Source organism: Saccopteryx leptura, chromosome 1 (genome assembly GCF_036850995.1).
Source record: "Saccopteryx leptura isolate mSacLep1 chromosome 1, mSacLep1_pri_phased_curated, whole genome shotgun sequence".
Lineage (NCBI taxonomy): Eukaryota > Metazoa > Chordata > Mammalia > Chiroptera > Emballonuridae > Saccopteryx > Saccopteryx leptura.
Window position 1 is genome coordinate 196,252,216 of NC_089503.1, and position 17,716 is coordinate 196,269,931.

Below are 17,716 nucleotides of genomic sequence, written 5' to 3' on the forward strand. Positions count from 1 at the left end.
ACTTCCCTGGAGAGGCTGAAAGACGGATACATGCCAGTGAAAGAAACGGAATGACAGAACTCCAGTCCCTCAGCGGTGGGTGCAGCTACTCGGAGGCGAGTCTCCCTTTGACCTCAGGGGTCTCTCCCACAACCACCTCACTGGGGTGGGAATAAGAAACCGTGACCTTAGCCCTGACCATCCCCAAGGAGCCACTTAGAACAAGACGTTTCAGCTCATGAGGTGTCATTCATTTCTTCTCTAACGTGAGTAGGTCAGGTCAGGTGCCCCGAAATTCTTGGGCTCTTGCAACCTTCAGTTCTCTGTTCCTTCAACAGAGGCATGATGATGGAACCCACTGCGTGTGCGTTACCAGCTCTGGGATTCGTTGGTGTCACAGATGTTCAAATCTCAGCATTTCTGAGCCGGTGTTGGTGATTTCACAGCTGGAATCAACAGTGGGGCGAACCGCCCAAGGCCCATACCCCAGACTCTCTGTACCCATGGTGATGCTGGAGACAGGAGGGAGGAGGGAACCTGGTCCCCAAGAGCCTGTGGCCATAGCGTGTGTTGACAGTGAGGCTCAGGGATTGAGTGGAGACGGGGTGGAGCTCCCCTGACCACGTGGGAGCTTGCGAGCGTTTATCAGGGACCGTGCAAAAATCTGACCCTCCTAACTGCCTATGCTGTGCTTTCAGTTTCTGCAAAGAGGGTTTGGAAAAAAAAAAAAGAAAGAAAAGGAAACCCAATCTTTCATGCTTCTTCTGTGGTGATTCTATCAAAACCAAGCCCATGAACATAATTTGAAGATTGCCACACCTCCCGGGACTGAACTGAGGAGGGTCAAGACAGGACAGGAGGAGAGTTTTGTGTGTTGCAGGAACACATCCTCACATGACGGCTCTGAAAGAACCAGCCTTCCGCGAGAGGAGCGCACACGAGCTTTCCCGTGGTCCCGGCTGTGTGGGTGGTCCGAGGACTGATGCTCACCTCGCAGGTTTTAATTAGGTGACAAAGCTGCTTTGTATCCGGTCGTTGGTGCTAATGAAAATGCTCATCAGGGTCCAAAGGAAATCAAACAGATGCAAAGAGTGTCATCTTGCCTGTTCTCCTTTTATTTGTGGTAGTAAAAAATAGAAATAAAAAGCGTGAATTGAAAGCCTAAAGAAAAAGGACGGTTGACTTAACGTTTAAGGGTGAGCTGCGCTGCTGCGTGAGAAGGCATGGCTGCTGGCACAGAAAAAGCACTGGAACGTTTGGTTCTGAGACCGTGTCCCAGTGACGGGCGCCCTTAGGTTAGTGGACCCTGAGGCAGCGGAGTGGAGACGGGCGAATGGGCCATATAACGTTCAGTGAGCGTCTGTGACGCGTTTGTGTGTCTTCTGCGGAGTGGAGGTCATGAAGCACACGGTGACGCCGTGTACAGCTGGGCTTGGCCCCTGTGATGATGACAGATGTCCACGGACCAGCCAGGGCAGCACCACGGGGTCTCGTGTGTGCTGGGCTCTCTCCCCGTCCACCTGCAGCCGGGACATCGCTCACGGCGATGGATGGGGTCTGTGGGATTTTCTTCAGCGAGGTGGGCGTGTGGACCGCCAGTGCTCCTGACTCCTTTGTTCCCTGTAACCCTCCCTGCCCCCACATCCCATCCCCCATTCTCATTCTGACACACACTGGAGGGTGTGTTTACAACTTCACCTTTGGTCAGAAGAAACCAGATGAATGACAAGTCTTCACATAATGAAATGCCAGTCTCTTACTGGCCATTTGCTCTATTCGTGTGACGAGCTGGGTTTTGAGAGCAGAGATAAAGATGCCTAGACTGACGGAAACGACAGCAACACTAGCAGAAACCCATGAGCTCGCTGAAGCTTCCTCAGGTCAGTTCTGCGACTGACCTACGGACTGCCCAGGACTTGACCTCGATGATGCTGTTCAAAATGAAAACGGTCAGGGCCTGAGGATGTTTTACCTGATGTATTCCATGGTGACGTGGATCCCTAACAAATAGTTCTGTTTCTTGCTTCTAATTATTCATTTATATCCCCACCCCCATAAACCAGCACAGCAGTTCACACATCACAAACAATCCTCTGTCAGTGTTTAGAATCACCATGGCGACCAAATTATATTAGAACCGGTGCAACTTTGATGATCTTCACTCTTTGACAGATAAACAGTGTCACTGATGTCAAAACAGTATCAACTCAATACAAGTCTCTGGTTTAAAAAAACTCACACACTTCCCATTACATGTAATTTCAAAATAAGAAGAAATGATAAAAACTCACACAATGTTAACAAATACAAATCCTTCGTTGAAAAATAACATTTTCTCTACAGGAGAAAGAAAGCGTGATGCTCGGGACCACGAACTCATTTTTTTTTTTTGTATGTCGGCCATCTACACACTTTCTCAAGTCGGGCTACTTTCTCCTGTTCCCGTACGACGAATTATCCATACCTCGTACATAAACATCTGTGAGGAAAGAAATGGCTCACCCTCAATGACTGATCAGTGTTCGTATGCACAAGGCTTTGCTTTTATGAAATTCAACACCGCCTTGGTGAGACTATCTGCAGCGTGGTAATTGCGTCTTTATTACAAACCCACCTCTCCTAAGGGACACAGCAAGGACACAGCGATGGCCATGCTACCGATGAGGGGGATAGAACCATGGCAATGCCAGGCGCTCCACCAACACCACGGGCGCAGGGCGACGGTGGTAGCTGCCGCTGTCCACACGCGTTTTAAATCTGCAACAGGGAACGCTGTTGATCGGGGAGCCTGAATCGGGTGATGAGGGGAAGGGCCACAAGTCACTCCTCCGTCCTTCTCTAGAGGCGCAGGCTGGCCTCACGCAGGGTGCTCCATGAGAAGGGGTGTGGCTGGGGTTGCACGTAGCGGGGCTGGTGGGGTACAGAGAGACCCGGTCTCGGGGCGAGAGACCCCAAACCCCAATTTGACACTTCTTTCTAACGACACCCAGTTTGGTTTCACATGTGCAATGTTAACATTCATAGTACATAACAATTTTTATTTATTTAAAAATATAGTTAACATGTATTATATTTTCTTTGTCTCCCTCTTTTTTTTAAGGGGCCCAATATTTTCTTCTGTGCCCGGAGCCTCCACAGACCTTCACCCGCCTCTGGCGCTTTGGTTTCCGCGTCCCTAGGTACCCAGAGGCCTGACCATGTTGGCTCTGGCAGCGCTGACCATGAGAAGACACTGAGTGTGACACACCATCCTCGATGCCCAACTCCCCAATGAACTGAAGGTACAAACAAAACCTCTGGAAAACAACACAGCAAGAAATAAAGGCCTGACCTGTGGTAGCGCAGTGGATAAAGTGTTGACCTGGAAATGCTGAGGTTGCCGGTTCAAAACCCTGGGCTTGCCTGGTCAAGGCACATATGGGAGTTGATGCTTCCAGCTCCTCCCCCCTTCTCTCTCTGTCTCTCTGTCTCTCTCCCTCTCTCTCTCCTCTCTAAAAATGAATAAATAAAAAAATAAATTAAAAAATTAAAAAAAAAGGTTAACTTTAAAAAAAAAAAAGAAAAAATAAAGACGAGTGTGAACACCGATTAACCCATAAAACAAACAGAACTTATCACTGAAGAGAATAAAGCTACTGGATAAAAAAGGACGTTTGTGCTAAATGCCAGCTCGAATGTCTCCAACAGAGCTCCTACCATGGACTAGGCAGTCACGGTCTCTTCCCTCCCCTGCTCCCCACCTCCCTGAGAGAGAGAGTGTGTGTGTGAGAGAGAGAGGTGCCCAGTTACCTGCCAGAGAGGGTCCCTCTGCTCCGGGAACAGCTCAAAGTACTTGTGGGCCAGCTGCACGGGGGGCAGAGTCTGCAGCTGCAGGTGGGTCCAGCTCTGCACAAAGTTGGCCAGGTGGACGAAGGTGTATGACCCCAGGCGGTCGTTCCCGTAGTTGGACAGGTGGGTCATGAAGATGCTGATCTGAAAGACAGAGAAGAACAGCCATCATCACACTTCACAGGCGGCAGCTCGGAGGCGGCCAAGGAGCTTCAGGCGGAACCACCCTGAGCAAGCTCGGGATGTCGTGAGAAGCACCGTCATCGTTTTTAGGGGGTGTGATGAATTGAATTGGATACTCCCCCAAATTCCTACGCTGACACTGTGACCCCCAAAATGACCACATTCAGAGATGTGTCCCCATTGGAGGTCATGAAGGTTAAGTGAGGTCACCAGGGTGAAGCACTCACCTGACAGGTCTGGTGTCCTTACAAGATACAAGAAGAGGGCTCCCCGACCCCGCAGCTCAACAGTCAATGGGATCTTGTCGGGGGGCAGCTTGCGTGGACAACTAGAGGCAGAAAGCCACCCATGTGATTTGTACTTTTAAAAAAGAAATCACTCTTAAACTCACTCTTAAATTAAAACTGAAATTGGGCTTGGATACTCCTTGCTGTTTGTGAAAAGTATATAGCATTACTTTCCATTTGGTGTTTTCCCCCTTTGTGTTATCCAGACCCTCAGACCCAACAGACGTTCAGACTGGTGCAGAAGCAGAGCGACCCAGTTCTAAAATCAAACAATTGTCCAGACTTCCCCTGTGGCCGGTCGGCATCGAGGCTCAGCTCCGGTCAACGTGGGTCCTTCTGGTCTGACGAGGAATCATTGCTGCCGTCAGGAAACTCTGACCATCTGCCCGGCACCGGCTACATTCTGGCCCCAAACTCTCCTTCCCCACTCAGGAAAAGCCTCTCACAATTTTTCCTACCTCCATATTCTCTCTAAAACCACAGTGTTTCAGTGTTGGGGTTTCTGTGGGTTAGAGACCAGGAAGAAATGACCTTTAGACCGATGGCAGCTGAAGGAACGCCAGAAACTTGGCCGGGGAGCAGGGACGGCATCTGGGATGCCAGGTATCGGGGCGAGCGGGTGGACAGTAACAGCGGACACGCAGAGCACTGTCACAGAGGTGGCAGCGCAACCTGCTTAAGGTGGCAGAGATGGCCAGTGGGGGACTCACACGAGGGGGTTTGTCCTGGTTCACCATCCACCGTTCGTCTGCCTGTGCCACCGCCTCTGACTGTGTTTCCAGAGAAGTGATGTTAAGGTTCATCTTACTCCTTATGACACTGCTCACAAAAATGGGGGGACAGATTATTGTTTTCATGTATTCATTTGCAATATCCCCTAATGTTTGTGAGCAGTTTGTTTAGATGGATACATGTTTCAGAGCAACTAACATATATTATAATGAAGTCCTTCCTTAACGTCATTAGAAAAGCAAAAGAAATATATAGTGTGGCCAACAATAACTTGAAAACAAACAGAAGACGTGACATTATCCAGAAGAATCTCACGGGCAGGTAGGTCCGTCGACAGAAGGCTAGTCAAGCGTGGCAAGTCTGTGTTTGTATGGAGGCTCCCCGACTCGTTGAATAGCTCACACTTTTCTCGTTGAATAGCTCATGCTCTTGGTGTGCTTCTTTGAGGTATTTGGGGTTTTTTGTTTTTCTTTTTTGGAAATAAAAATGGATTCTCAGTAACCATTGCCATATGATGTCGCTGCAACGTGGTAGGAACAGTCAGCCATGCTGTAAAGGTTATGCACGCAGAAGCTTCGTTCCCAAGATCCAGCCCGCCATTGAATAACTGTCGATGTCCAGAGAGGAAACCCTTTCTCTTAGAAAATAACAATGAAGCACTAGCTCACTCCCGAATGCGAAAGCAGTGCTCTGTCAGGGTCCCGTGCGGTGTAAAGACATCGGGCTCACTGAGTGTCCCTCTCACCGTGGAGAACGCACCTTCTGTGTGTTATGAGAGATGGCAGCCAGGGCTCTCGGGGCAGGGGAGGGGGCTGTTAGGCTGACTGCAGGCGCGTCTCACCATTGCTGAAGGTGGCAGCCTGAGTATAAAACACTACGAGGTGCCGAGCACGTAGAGGCCTGAAGCTGAGCCCTTCACACGATGCACTGATGAAGCCCCTACAACACCCAGCAGGCAGGTACGGTCCCCATCTCCACTCTCACAGCTGAAGAAACTGAGGTACGCCCAGCCGACAACAGAGCAGGCCTGACAGCCCGGCCGCTGGGGCCCCCAGATTGGACACACGCTGCGCCCACACCTTTGCCAGGACGGTTCAGAGAGAGAGAGAGTTTGACAATGGTCACTGCTTCTCCTCCTGCTGCCGCCTTGAAGAGAAAAGACAGAGAATATCTGTCTGCAGAAGAAAATGTAAAATCCATGTAAGTATCATCCTGGCGACTTGAAGACTTTCTCTTAAATTGGAAAGCGGAAGATAAATTAGTTTTGAAATCTTACACGGAAACTTCTAAGACGATGAATTCCAGTGTATTTGAGAAGAATGTTGCGGAGAGACTACAAATTCGCCTTTGAAAGCAGACTCGCTCCCTGGCTTTCTCGCAATCCACCTGTCCCCCCCCCCCCAGGGGGGGAGCATTTGAAGATTTCCATTCTAAAGGTCAAAAGAGAAAGGCTATTAAAAAAAAACAAAACAGTCTTTACGAAGCTTGTTTAGATAGAATTTAAATTAAAACACCTCCACGTTCGCTGATTTGAGGTCCCTGTGGAGTCATCTTCACAGGCTCAGGGACTCTACGTGTCTGAGTTTTACATTGGCGACTACCTGTCCGTCTGTCTGTCTGCCCCTCCCTCTCATAGGAAGTGCCCTCTCTCGGCGGCCGGACTTATGCCCAGGGTACCGACGACAAAACACAGCGTCTGTGGTTGATGACCATATCATTGCCGTCGTCCTTGTGAGAACCTCGCAATCACCACAGAAGAATATTCATTTCATCTCAATCACGGTGCATTGATCTCATGCCACTACCTGGTAATTAAGAAACAAGACCGTGGAGGTGGTGTGCTTCTGGGTAATTAATTACAGGTCCTCGGCACTGACATGATGATGAAAAAGCCAGGCGGCCGGCGGAATGCCTGAGCGACAGAATAAAGTCCCAGAAACCTACCACCTGCCTCCTTGCCTTGTTCTTGTTAATTCGGAAATTTAAGGTGCCGGCAGGTGTCTAACCTCCTAGAGAGGTATAAATAAAAGTACCACCCGGGAGTCCTGTCAAGATGACTCTTACACTATGGGTGGAGGTGCACTGCTGGTTTCCTTAGGGTATTAGTATCGTAATGCTTTCTAAAGAGCTGCTGGCTGACGGCGTCAAAGTCGGCGACCCAGAATTTCCTTGGGCACGTTGCTGGGCAAAGGAAAACCCACCACCGATGTTGAACGGGTGAGTCCAGGAGGCTGAGCACTGTGTGGCACTGTAAAGTCCCCGGGCTGAGAACAGAGCAGGGCACGGAAGTCACATGGGGGCCATCGGTGCTGCAGGGGTGCGTGGGGACCGCCGTCCTGGCTGCAGCCCCGACCAGCACTGGAGCGTGGTCCATGCTGCACGCGGACGGGAATTCTGAGCTTGGCTCCGCGGTGCACACATCTGCGTGCTGAAGCACCTCTGTGCACACCAGGCGTGTTTGTTCCAGGATTTCTGGACAAATGGCTTGTTTTAAAAAAACAACAACCTACAACTTATTCAGAGAGTGTGGGGTGCACAGGACAAGGTAAGAGAGGATGTGGTTTGAGCCACAGACAGAGGAAGTGGCTCAAAGGATGAAATAGCAAATAATTAATTTTTCATGGATATAATGGATCACTGCTTTTTATGTGACTGAGCCAGTCCCTTTACTGTCCTGCTCCTTCGTCTGTTTTGACATTTATTCTCCCCAAGGCGCCATCTGGAATAGGTAGGTGGTGGTCCGGTCTGGGTGCCACTGTTCACAGAGGCAGCTCATTGGACCCGGGATTGTGGGCGTCAGTTCAGACACGCAGAGCCTTGCTTCTCCCGGGACAAAGACAGGCAGGGGCACTGTGCCCCATAGACGAGGTCAGGAACGAGACTCGAGGCTCCTATCAGCAGGCCACCCGCAGGGTCTGTCCGGAGGATCTCCGAGATCCGTTAGCTCACAGTTGGGGGGGGGGAGGTGCCTCTCACATCTTTGGGTGATGTCCCTCCCTCACTGCTTGACTCCATTATAACCAAACAGGAAACAAGTGTCAGTTCTTCCTCTCATCTGTTGTGAGAACAGAAAACCCCGCATAAAGGCTGTGGTGAGCATTCCTGGTGAGAAACATACAAGGACGCGTGTCTGGACATCGGGCGCAAGGCAGAGGCACGTTTGGGAAGATCGCCACCTGTGGGATAAACTCATTCCGCGATGACTCTGCAGTCCAAGGAGAAAGAGGTTTTAAACACAGTGACACGTCCCTCCTGTCACTGGAGAACTCACTGGAAATAACTGAACTCTCTGGGTCACCCTGAAAGAGGGCAAAGGCCATCATGTCATGTGACAGATGGGACAGGATTCTACTGTCAGCGTGACAGATGGGACAGGGTTCTGTACATGCGGGTGAGCAGGCATCTTCCTGTGCCTTTCGTTACAAGGTCTGTACAATGAACTATTTCGTATACATTCTGCTTTGCCTCTCTTGGGAAGTTGCTAACATTCAAAACATAGGAGAAAGGAAAGAGGAAGAAAATAAAGTAAAAAATGAAGGTCTCTTTGATCCATGTCAGGAAGCAGCCACCGTCCAAATGGAGTTAAACTATTTGAGACGCCCAGCAGTTTCCTCCTGGGGTGACCAACACCAAGTCATCGTCAGTGGGGTGATGGGACCAGCCGTCGTCAGAATGGCAAATACGTCAGTGCCTTTGATGGACATTTGAAATCATTTTTAGTGCCTACATTCCTACTTAAAGCCCATACTAAATATGTGTCAAGAGTGCCTTTAAAAATCAAGTCATTTATGGAGTTGCCAGCCATGTGGTTCGTAGGAAAAAAAAAATGCATGATGAAAGCCGGCACTGGCAGACAGGACAGCACCCAGAGCGAGGAGGGAGGTGCCTGCTTTCAGAGGGTGGGGCGTGCTCAGCCCTTCTGGGGGTCAGCATTCAATAGTAGCAGCTTGTCTCCATTTTATCCTCTGGGGCCCCTGCTAGCGTGCCCCTGGTCTGAATATGGCCTTTGTGTTTTAAAATATGTCCATTAGCTTGTTAAATTATTGATTAGGCTTTTAGTTTTCATAAAAGGTGAGGTTAATGGGGTGGAGAGAAGGCGTCCACGAGGGCGTCCACATTCTCACACAAAGGGGCAGTTCTGTGTCGGTGTTACTCTGAATACGGGCTGGAACCACAGGGGAGGTACCCAGAGCCGGAAGGTGCTGAATCACCGGTGTGAACGCCGGTGCGTCCTCCAGGCTAAACTGCGCAGGACGTAACTGCTGGGCGAGGATGACAGGTGGCCCCAAGGAACACCTTCTCGGTCCTGGGCACCGGGTGACGGGGTAAATGCCTACATACCTCTGTGCACTCAGATCCCCCAAGCAGAGAACATTGGCGCCGGACCCGATATATTACTGGGCCCCTGAACCTACAAGACCATCCCGAGCTGGGACTTGGCGGTAAGAGAAGTCCATCCCTTTATCAAGAATGTCAGACACACGGGCCGGTTGGTTAACGGCCGATCTTTCCTGAGCACATTCATGGTTGGATCCTAATGTGAACGGATTTATGAAACGTGGCCGAGTGGTTTCCTCGTCACTCTGGCTGTACTGCTGAACTGGGTACCAGGAAGTGCCCTCCCTTCATCAGAGAGACGGGCACCCTGCTGCGTGCTCGTACACAGCTACGGTTTGCTGGCCTCCAGATCTTTATTGAGCGAGCACAGTGACCTGTGTTTCCCAAGCTGTCACATCTGAGCTGCATGCTGACTGGCTAGACCACCACACACATGCAAGCCTTGTGCACAAACCATGCCTGTCCAGTTGGGTCCATTTCCCTGGACCCAACACACCCACTGCCTCTGGTATGTCACGGCAGCCGCCAGACAGGGGGCCCCTGTGGGCTCCCACCTGTGACGGCAGCGTGGGGGGGAGTGTGGTCCATCCCCTGTCCCTGTCTTTGGGTCTCTTTGGACGACGGGGTCTGGTAGCTTAGCAAACCGCTGCAGCAATACAAAACGACCGTTGACAAGGAGATTCGGGGCGGACAGAGCACTGGTTTAAAAAAATGAACAGACTGTGAGATTTTAGCTTTTTTTTTTTTTCTTTTTTCACATCCATGACCCTTCCGCTCCCGAAACAGAGCGATGAATGTGCCTGGAAATAGCTTCCGGGCGTCACGTGGCTCCTCGGACAGACGCTGTGTGTTTTGATTTTGGAACATCTGACCCACCAAGCTGTCTCCTTAGTCATCGGTCTTTAAAGAAAGGTCAGAGGGCAGCGTGTGAATGGACCATTTTTCTCTCCTCCGCGTTTCCAGAGCACTCCAAACGCAACGTTATGCTGCTGCTGACTGGATGTTAGTTAATCAATCACATCTTCCACTAGCCTGAGCACGCCTGAGGCTGGCGACATTTGACAGGTGTCTTCACCTTTGCATCTGTGTCCTTTCCCTGCAGGGGACGGAGCAGGAACTGTGAACTCCGGGGCGTGGAGGGGCCGGCAATGAAGTTGTAAGAAAACAGGTTGGATTTATAAAATTTGAAATGAAGGAATCTAAAATGCTAGGATGAGAACCAAGGTGTTGGAATAGGAAACTTTACAGAATGTTCTGGTTTATTTACTCGAGGGTCACATAGTTATTATAAGTAGTGATTATTGCTGTTGCTTGAATTAATAATATCATCTAACAGGGTACCTTTGGTTTAAATGATACATGTTCCCTTTATGTGCTTATGATACTAAGCTGCTTAAAGATCACAAAAATATAAAGAACTAAATATTAATCTAAATATTGACCGCATTTATTCATCTGCTTTGTTGCATAGATGTTAGAAATAGATAGATGTTAAATTTTCTTTAGAATAACTATGTTGATAATTGTGAGATTTATGACAAAAAGGATGTGTGCCATTTTGATAATCTGTAGAAATTTTTTTAAAAAGAATTAAATATAAAATATGAATAACAAAAAAAGCATTAAATAAAATTCCAAGTAGACTGATAGATATCAGACTTAATAGTCCCTTCACTAATTACTGATTACTGCAGGTCACACGTATATAGTCTAGAACAGGGGTCGGGAACCTATGGCTTGTGAGCCAGATGTGGCTCTTTTGATGGCTGCATCTGGCTCGCAGACAAATCTTTAATAAAAAAAATAACGTTAAAAATATAAAACATTCTCATGTATTACAATCCATTCATTTCCTACTGCTCATGTTCATGGTTGCGGGTGGCTGGAGCCAATCACAGCTGTCCTCTGGGACAACACCAAATTTTTATTGGATAATGCATAACATACATGGGTCGTTGTATGGCTCTCACGGAATTACATTTTAAAATATGTGACGGTCATGACTCTCTCAGCCAAAAAGGTTCTCGACCCCTGGTCTAGAAGTTTTCAGATAATCACACAATGTGGACACTGTGCTACTCCTGCCCCTCTGTATAATTACTGGTTAATTAAAGACTAATGAAGACAGCCCCAGAAAGGAACCTCTTCCCTCTTTGGTAATAATGAGTTGCAGAGTCAAGAATTTCCACATACACTGAGAGCTACTCCACCTGTGCCATCACACCAGGCTGAAATGGGAAAGAAAAGAACTAATCAAACAAATCAACAGGTGTAACGATTTGTCAGAAGTCACCGTCTTTATCTGCCCTGCCCCAGTGCTAGCCGCGTGGTGAAGGCTTGATAAATTTGTCTGATGTGTGTATAGCCTCCACCTCTCATATGCCACCCGTGGGGTTCCTACATTGTACTAATCTGTGTGAACAAAGCTCATTCAGTGGGCCAGACATCCCCCCAGAATGAACACAGGTAGTTTTGACTTTTGCTAAGCAGGGAGCATGAGGCACACACAAGTCCCGTCTCTCTATGACGTGTTGGTATGGATTTCTCACCAACTGCTCACTCACAGAGAAGACCGGGTCTGACTTTTTCATCAGAATGTCTGTATAAATGGAGGTAAAGGGTTTCACAGGACTTTGCCTTAGAGTAAGGATGCTTTTTTTTTAAAGTTATAAAGCGCTGCAAAGAACAAGTGAAATTGAGACCTAAAAAGGAGAAGCTGTTTGTTGTTATGACTGTCTCTTTGTTTTCTTTGTCTAGCTAATTTCATGCAGTTTTTAAAAAAAAATAACTCTGATTCAAAGTGCTTGGAAATGATCACTAACACTTTTTTTTTTCAAGTCTCACTATGTGAAACAAACCACGGAATAACTGTATTTCTCGATGTGTAAGACACAGTTTTTTGAAAATTTGGGGGTCTAAAAACTGGGTGCATCTTATACAGTGGTTGTAGATTTTTTTAAACTTGCATTTCCTGATTTTTTGTGCTTCTTGTTGAAGACAGTGATTCGTCATCAGACACAGGTGAGGACAAGCTCATGGATTGGAGTTCTGACAGTGAGGAGGAGTTGTATGATTCTTATGATGAATAAAACTGGAGTTCAGTAACTTCATGTAATACATTTTTTTTTTCAAAATTCGGACCCCAAAATTAAGGTGTGTCTTATACATGGGAGCGTCTTATCCATGGAGATATACGATAATTCTCCTCACTCTTTGGTCAGTTCATTAGAGGGTGGGTATCTATGCATTTTCAAAGCAACCATTTTCCAATTAATTCCAGTGCTGAATAGCACAGTTCTCATTCTATTCACGTGCCATTTACTTACATTGAGATTTATTTTGGGTAATCAGAGAATTCCGTATCTGCTGTTTTTTTTTACCTGAAGGGTTTGCTCCTGACACTTTTTATAAATGGAAGGTCACTGGACCCTCTCTGCTCGCCAGCCCTCCCGAGGGCAGGGGCCCATTGATTCCTGCCTCTCCATCAGCCGGTGTCCTCGGGGCTGACTATGACGGACAGCTTTTACATGGGGACCCTATTGGTTTGCATTAACAAAGAAATGGTGGAAAGCCGGCTTTTGAACAGGAGAAATTAGAAAAAGAAAAATTAGGAACCCCGGGACCCATTTTTTCTTTTCTACGTGTCATAACGTAATTAACTATATAGGAGGGAGCCGGGATGTATTATTCTCCGTGGACGGACGTGTGGCCTCATTTAAAAGGAACTCTGGATGAGGAGGGAGGACGAGGGGGACTGAGAAGGGAGACGGACGGGCACGGTCCCCACAGGGGAAGAGAATTGCGTAGCGCGGCCCGTGTTAGGAGGAAACAGATCAAGTCTTCCATCTGGACTTGGGGGATAGGCGTCCCCTCCACGTCTGTGTCTGTCCTGTCATTTTTCTATAACGTTGTCACCACTGGCAGCATATCGTGTTGGGAAAGGAGGTGTTTGGGGGAGGTCACTCTATGGATTCTGTAGTGACCGTCACGGTTCAGTATGACCTCTGAACTCCCGGACTGCAGGCGCTGGCTCCGGTTAACCCGTCTGTCCCTGACTCGGTCCCCTCCCTGCGCCAACACAGACCTGCACGGTGTGGGAAATGCTGGACTGCTCCAGCGCCCCCTCCCCATTGAAGCAGTCGGCCATGCTCCCTGTCTTCCTGGCTTCCGGCCTCTGACTGCTCAGTGTGGAGAAGACACATCTATTTTCCACGAGTAAGCCCCTCTGTTGAGGCTGGAGTCCCTGCATCTTTTATCAAAACTTGGCTTCCAATAAGTAAAAGTAATGACTCTTTGGGTTCCTTGGAGAGTCGTGATTCTATTTTCTTAATTTTTTCCTGGACAAAAAGTACCAGGGCCAGGCTTGTCCGGGGGTCAAGTTGGAGCGAGGCACCGGAGAACACGTTGTCCTCTGACGGTCCCTGACCAGCCAAGGAACGCTGGCTGGCAAAGCGCTGGGTCAGCTCTGCTTACTCTCTCCATCGTGAGTCCCTGGGGACCAGGGAGAGGCACCGGACGGTGTCCTTGCTGTCTGATTGGCTGCTTTGCCCTGAGGTCCCGTCTCACACACCCTGTGCCTGGCGTCACTGAGTCACTGAGAAGACACATCTGGTCAGAGTGCGGGCACCAGTCTTTCTCACGACCCGGCTCCTCCGGCTTTCACAGAACGTCTGACATCAAGTGCATCACTGCACCTCCCTATGCCTCCCTTTCTTCTGTTAAAACAACAACAATAATAATAAAGGTCAGTAATGGCACCTCTCTCTCAGGGTTGTTTGAAGACAAAATTATGCTAATGCCTCCAAAGGTCTGGAAGATCCAATGTCTGGTGCACAGGCCAAGTTCTCAAAAATGTTTTAATTTATTATATTTGACAAATGTATTTAAAAGAACTAAGAGGTATCAGTGAAGCAGAAAAGCGATGTCACGGACACACTGAAACCCGACGTGAACAAGTGAAGAGCGTCCAGTCCGTGAGGACGGGGCCCCGGGCGAGGTGTGTGCCCACCCCGTCGGAACAGCCTGTTGATGGGACTCGAGCTCTGTCACCGAAGAATATTTATAATTCTTTTTTGAAAATTGCCCTATCCAAAGTGAATCCCTCTCACTGAAGGATATGGTTCCATGAGAAGTAAACAATGGCTACGATGATTGTAAAAATACGTAAATGAAATGTTTGCCCTAAATCACTTTGATGATTACAAATGAGAGTGTTTTGAGGCTGGAGAGGTGGTGGGATAAGTCACCACACCCACACCGACGTGGCACGCGGGTGACAGGCTTACCACAGGTCCACCGCGGCGACGCCTTAGAAACCCGCCTAATTCAGACCTGTGCGATGGCCATTGAGAAATTTATAAATGAAGACACCACCGATTTCCACAACGCCCATCCGTAACTCATGAGTCAAGACAATTTAGCATGACACGAAAAGCTTATTGAGATGAGTAGTGGAGCGTAATGTGAACATGCCAGAGGAGCTACTAACATCCCATCGGAAACACAGGCTTTCTTTTGAATGTGGACTTTAGTGGTCTGGCTGCAGAGACGGCTCCTCCTTGTGGTCGGCCAGAGCAGTGGTTCCAGGGCAGAGCACTCTTCGACTCTGCTCAGGAGACGGCGCTCCATGCTGCATCTATTCGCTGATCTTGTCCATTCAGTGTTGACGAGCCTGCTCCTTTCCTCCCAAGATGGCAAGGGACATGGGGAAGTTGCCGCGAGAGCTTGTGGATGCGGCAGGGCTACGGTCATGGATGCAGACTGCGTCTTGGGCGCGTTACCTAGTTCAGAGCATGTTTTTTTTTTTTCCGGAAGCATTCATAGCTTGGGGAGGGAATACGGGGAAAACAAAGGAGGCAATGAGGCGGGAACTGTGGTGTGTGGCAAAAACAGGACTCCCCTCCTCCCGGTCATCTGTGTCCTTAATGTCCCCGGGTTGCCACGGCAGGAAATGGACCTTTCTACCAGGACCAAAGGAGGCCCTAAAACACCCCCATATTCCAATGTGATGACAGTTACTGAAGGGGGCGGGTTCTCTTTGTCCTAGAGAAAGTCAGGGGGTCTTCCTGGCAATTCCTAACAAGAAAGAGCAAGTGCCTGGGTGCGCTTTCTAACTGTGAGAATGACACTCTCTACTAAATCTATCCGTTTGCTCTGTCGATGAGTCAGACATTCAGTCCCGTGACTTTATACAGCATCTCGAGGCCGCCATGTGTCACCGCAGCAGGCGGGACTGCGGACTCATGTAGGCTAACGACTAGCATTGTGCGTGCCTGAGCGCACCTCAAAGTCCAGTTACCAGCTCTCCCAGTCCCACCTCTCCCAACTCTCCCCGTCTAGTAACTGCTGCCATCCACCTGTTTCGTCCGGCTCCACCGCTGGGGACGTCACTGACCCCTGTTCCTTCCACATGTCACATCTAACCCATCACCAGTAAAAATGGACTCGCAGCTCGCTGGTTCCCAGTGTCCCGCTGGGACTGCCTGGCCCCCAGCTCACTTGGGATCTCAGCTCTGCCCTCGCTGACCACTGACTCCTCTCCACCCCACAGCCAGACCATTTCTTTCCAAAGACGAGCATCCTGCTTAGACCCCTCCTCGAGACCTTCCAGAGTCTCATGTCCCAGCTGTATCAAAGTGAAGTCCTTTTAACGACATAAAAACGCACTTGTGAAAACAGGCAGGATAGAACGCAAAGTCCTCCCAGGGGCTCTGAGGCCTTGCCCGCTGTGGTCCTGGGACTCTGCTGGTTTCCTGTCTCCAGCCCCGACTTCTCGTCACTGTGCCTGAAGTGCACCGGACTCGCCAGGCCCTTCACCCTACCGAGACAGCTCTGGCCGGGCCCTCTCTGCCAGGGTCACGCTGCCCTTGAAAATCCACACCAGGGACGGATCGCAGAGTCCTCTACCCCCTCCGCCGTCACACCTACTAATGGGGTCACACTCGCTCCTCGCTCTGCTTGAGTGTTCTCTGTCCCCGCACTGGCATGCATTTGCATGTGTGCCCTGAGCCTTGGGCTTATTCTCACTCCACTGGAACACTGCCTGGCATGGACACTGCCCAACAGGAATGTGTGGAATGAACAAACAGCACACAGGGACAGGGAATGATCACATATCTCATTCCTCTGCCACAGAAACATAGAGAACATTTATAAAAAACATTGTGAGGAGTAGACTCCTTTTTTTCTTTTCTCTTTGCAACCTCAAAATAAATTGTTTATCCTAAAATAACTAGTTAATGAAGATTTTAAGACACCTTACCATGGTCTCCTGACATATTTCTATCATCAAATTCATTACGAGCAGTATGGGATTACTGTAGCACTTTAAATGTGATATTCAAGTTATTGTTATGTCCCCTGGTTCCCTTTCATAAGTCTGACTCTCTCCCTAGTATTTAACTATCTTCCTAACTAGTTACAGGAAGGGAATAAAGAGAGGTTAACAGTATACAAACTAAAGGTGGGTGAACAGAAGAAAACATAGGCATTTGCTGTACCCCAATAAAACAGTCTAATAAGTGTTGATAAAATGACCTAATACCAGTGGAACATGGGTTTGGCTCTAAGCTTTCTTTCTTTTTTTTTTTTTTGACAGAGACAGAGAGAGAGTCAGAGGGAGTGATGAATAGGGACAGACAGACAGGAACACAGAGAGATATGAAGCATCAACTCTTTGTTGCAGCACCTTAGTTGGTCATTGATTGTTTTCTCATATGTGCCTTGACCAGGGGGCTACAGCAGAGCGAGTGACCCTTTGTTTAAGCCGGTGACCTTGGGGTTCCAAACCTGGGTCCTCTATGTCCCAGGACGACGCTCTATCCACTGCACCACCGCCTGGTCAGGCCAGCTCTAAGCTTTCTAATAACCACATGAAAAGGTGACCCTAGTCAGCTGTGCACATGGCCATTTTATAAAGAATAAAAGACCGCCCTGGCCTGTTGGCTCAGTGGTAGAGCATTTTCCTGGCATCTGGAAGTCCTGGGTTCGATTTCCGGCCAGGGCACACAGGAGAAGCGCCCATTTGCTTCTCCACCCTTCCCCCTCTCCTTCTTCTCTGTCTCTCTCTTCCCCTCCAGCAGCCGAGGCTCCATAGCCTCTGCCTCAGGCACTAGAATGGCTCCGGTTTCAACGGAGCAATGGCCCAGATGGGCAGAGCATCACCCCCGGTGGGCATGCCTGGTGGATCCTGGTTGGGCACATGCGGGAATCTGTCTGTCTGCCTCCCTGCTTCTCACTTCAGAGAAAAAAAAAAAAAGAATAAAAGACCAACTGCTCATGAGGGGCAGAACTATTTCTGATACAAAGTCTTTTTTCAGAAATGTCTTCCAAGGTGTTCAAAGAGAGGGCTCTAAGAACCCAGTCAGTGT

General features: G+C 48.9%; 1 protein-coding gene across 1 annotated transcript in view; it reads right to left on the reverse strand.

Moving 5' to 3' along the window:
- The window catches only part of LOC136405163 (bifunctional heparan sulfate N-deacetylase/N-sulfotransferase 4), a 165,303-nt gene that overhangs the window by 19,605 nt on the left and 127,982 nt on the right, over positions 1-17,716 (reverse strand). Inside the window, exon 7 of the mRNA XM_066384255.1 lies at positions 3,769-3,951. Within this exon, the coding sequence (XP_066240352.1) occupies positions 3,769-3,951 (183 nt within the window). The remainder of the gene's footprint in view (positions 1-3,768; positions 3,952-17,716) is intronic.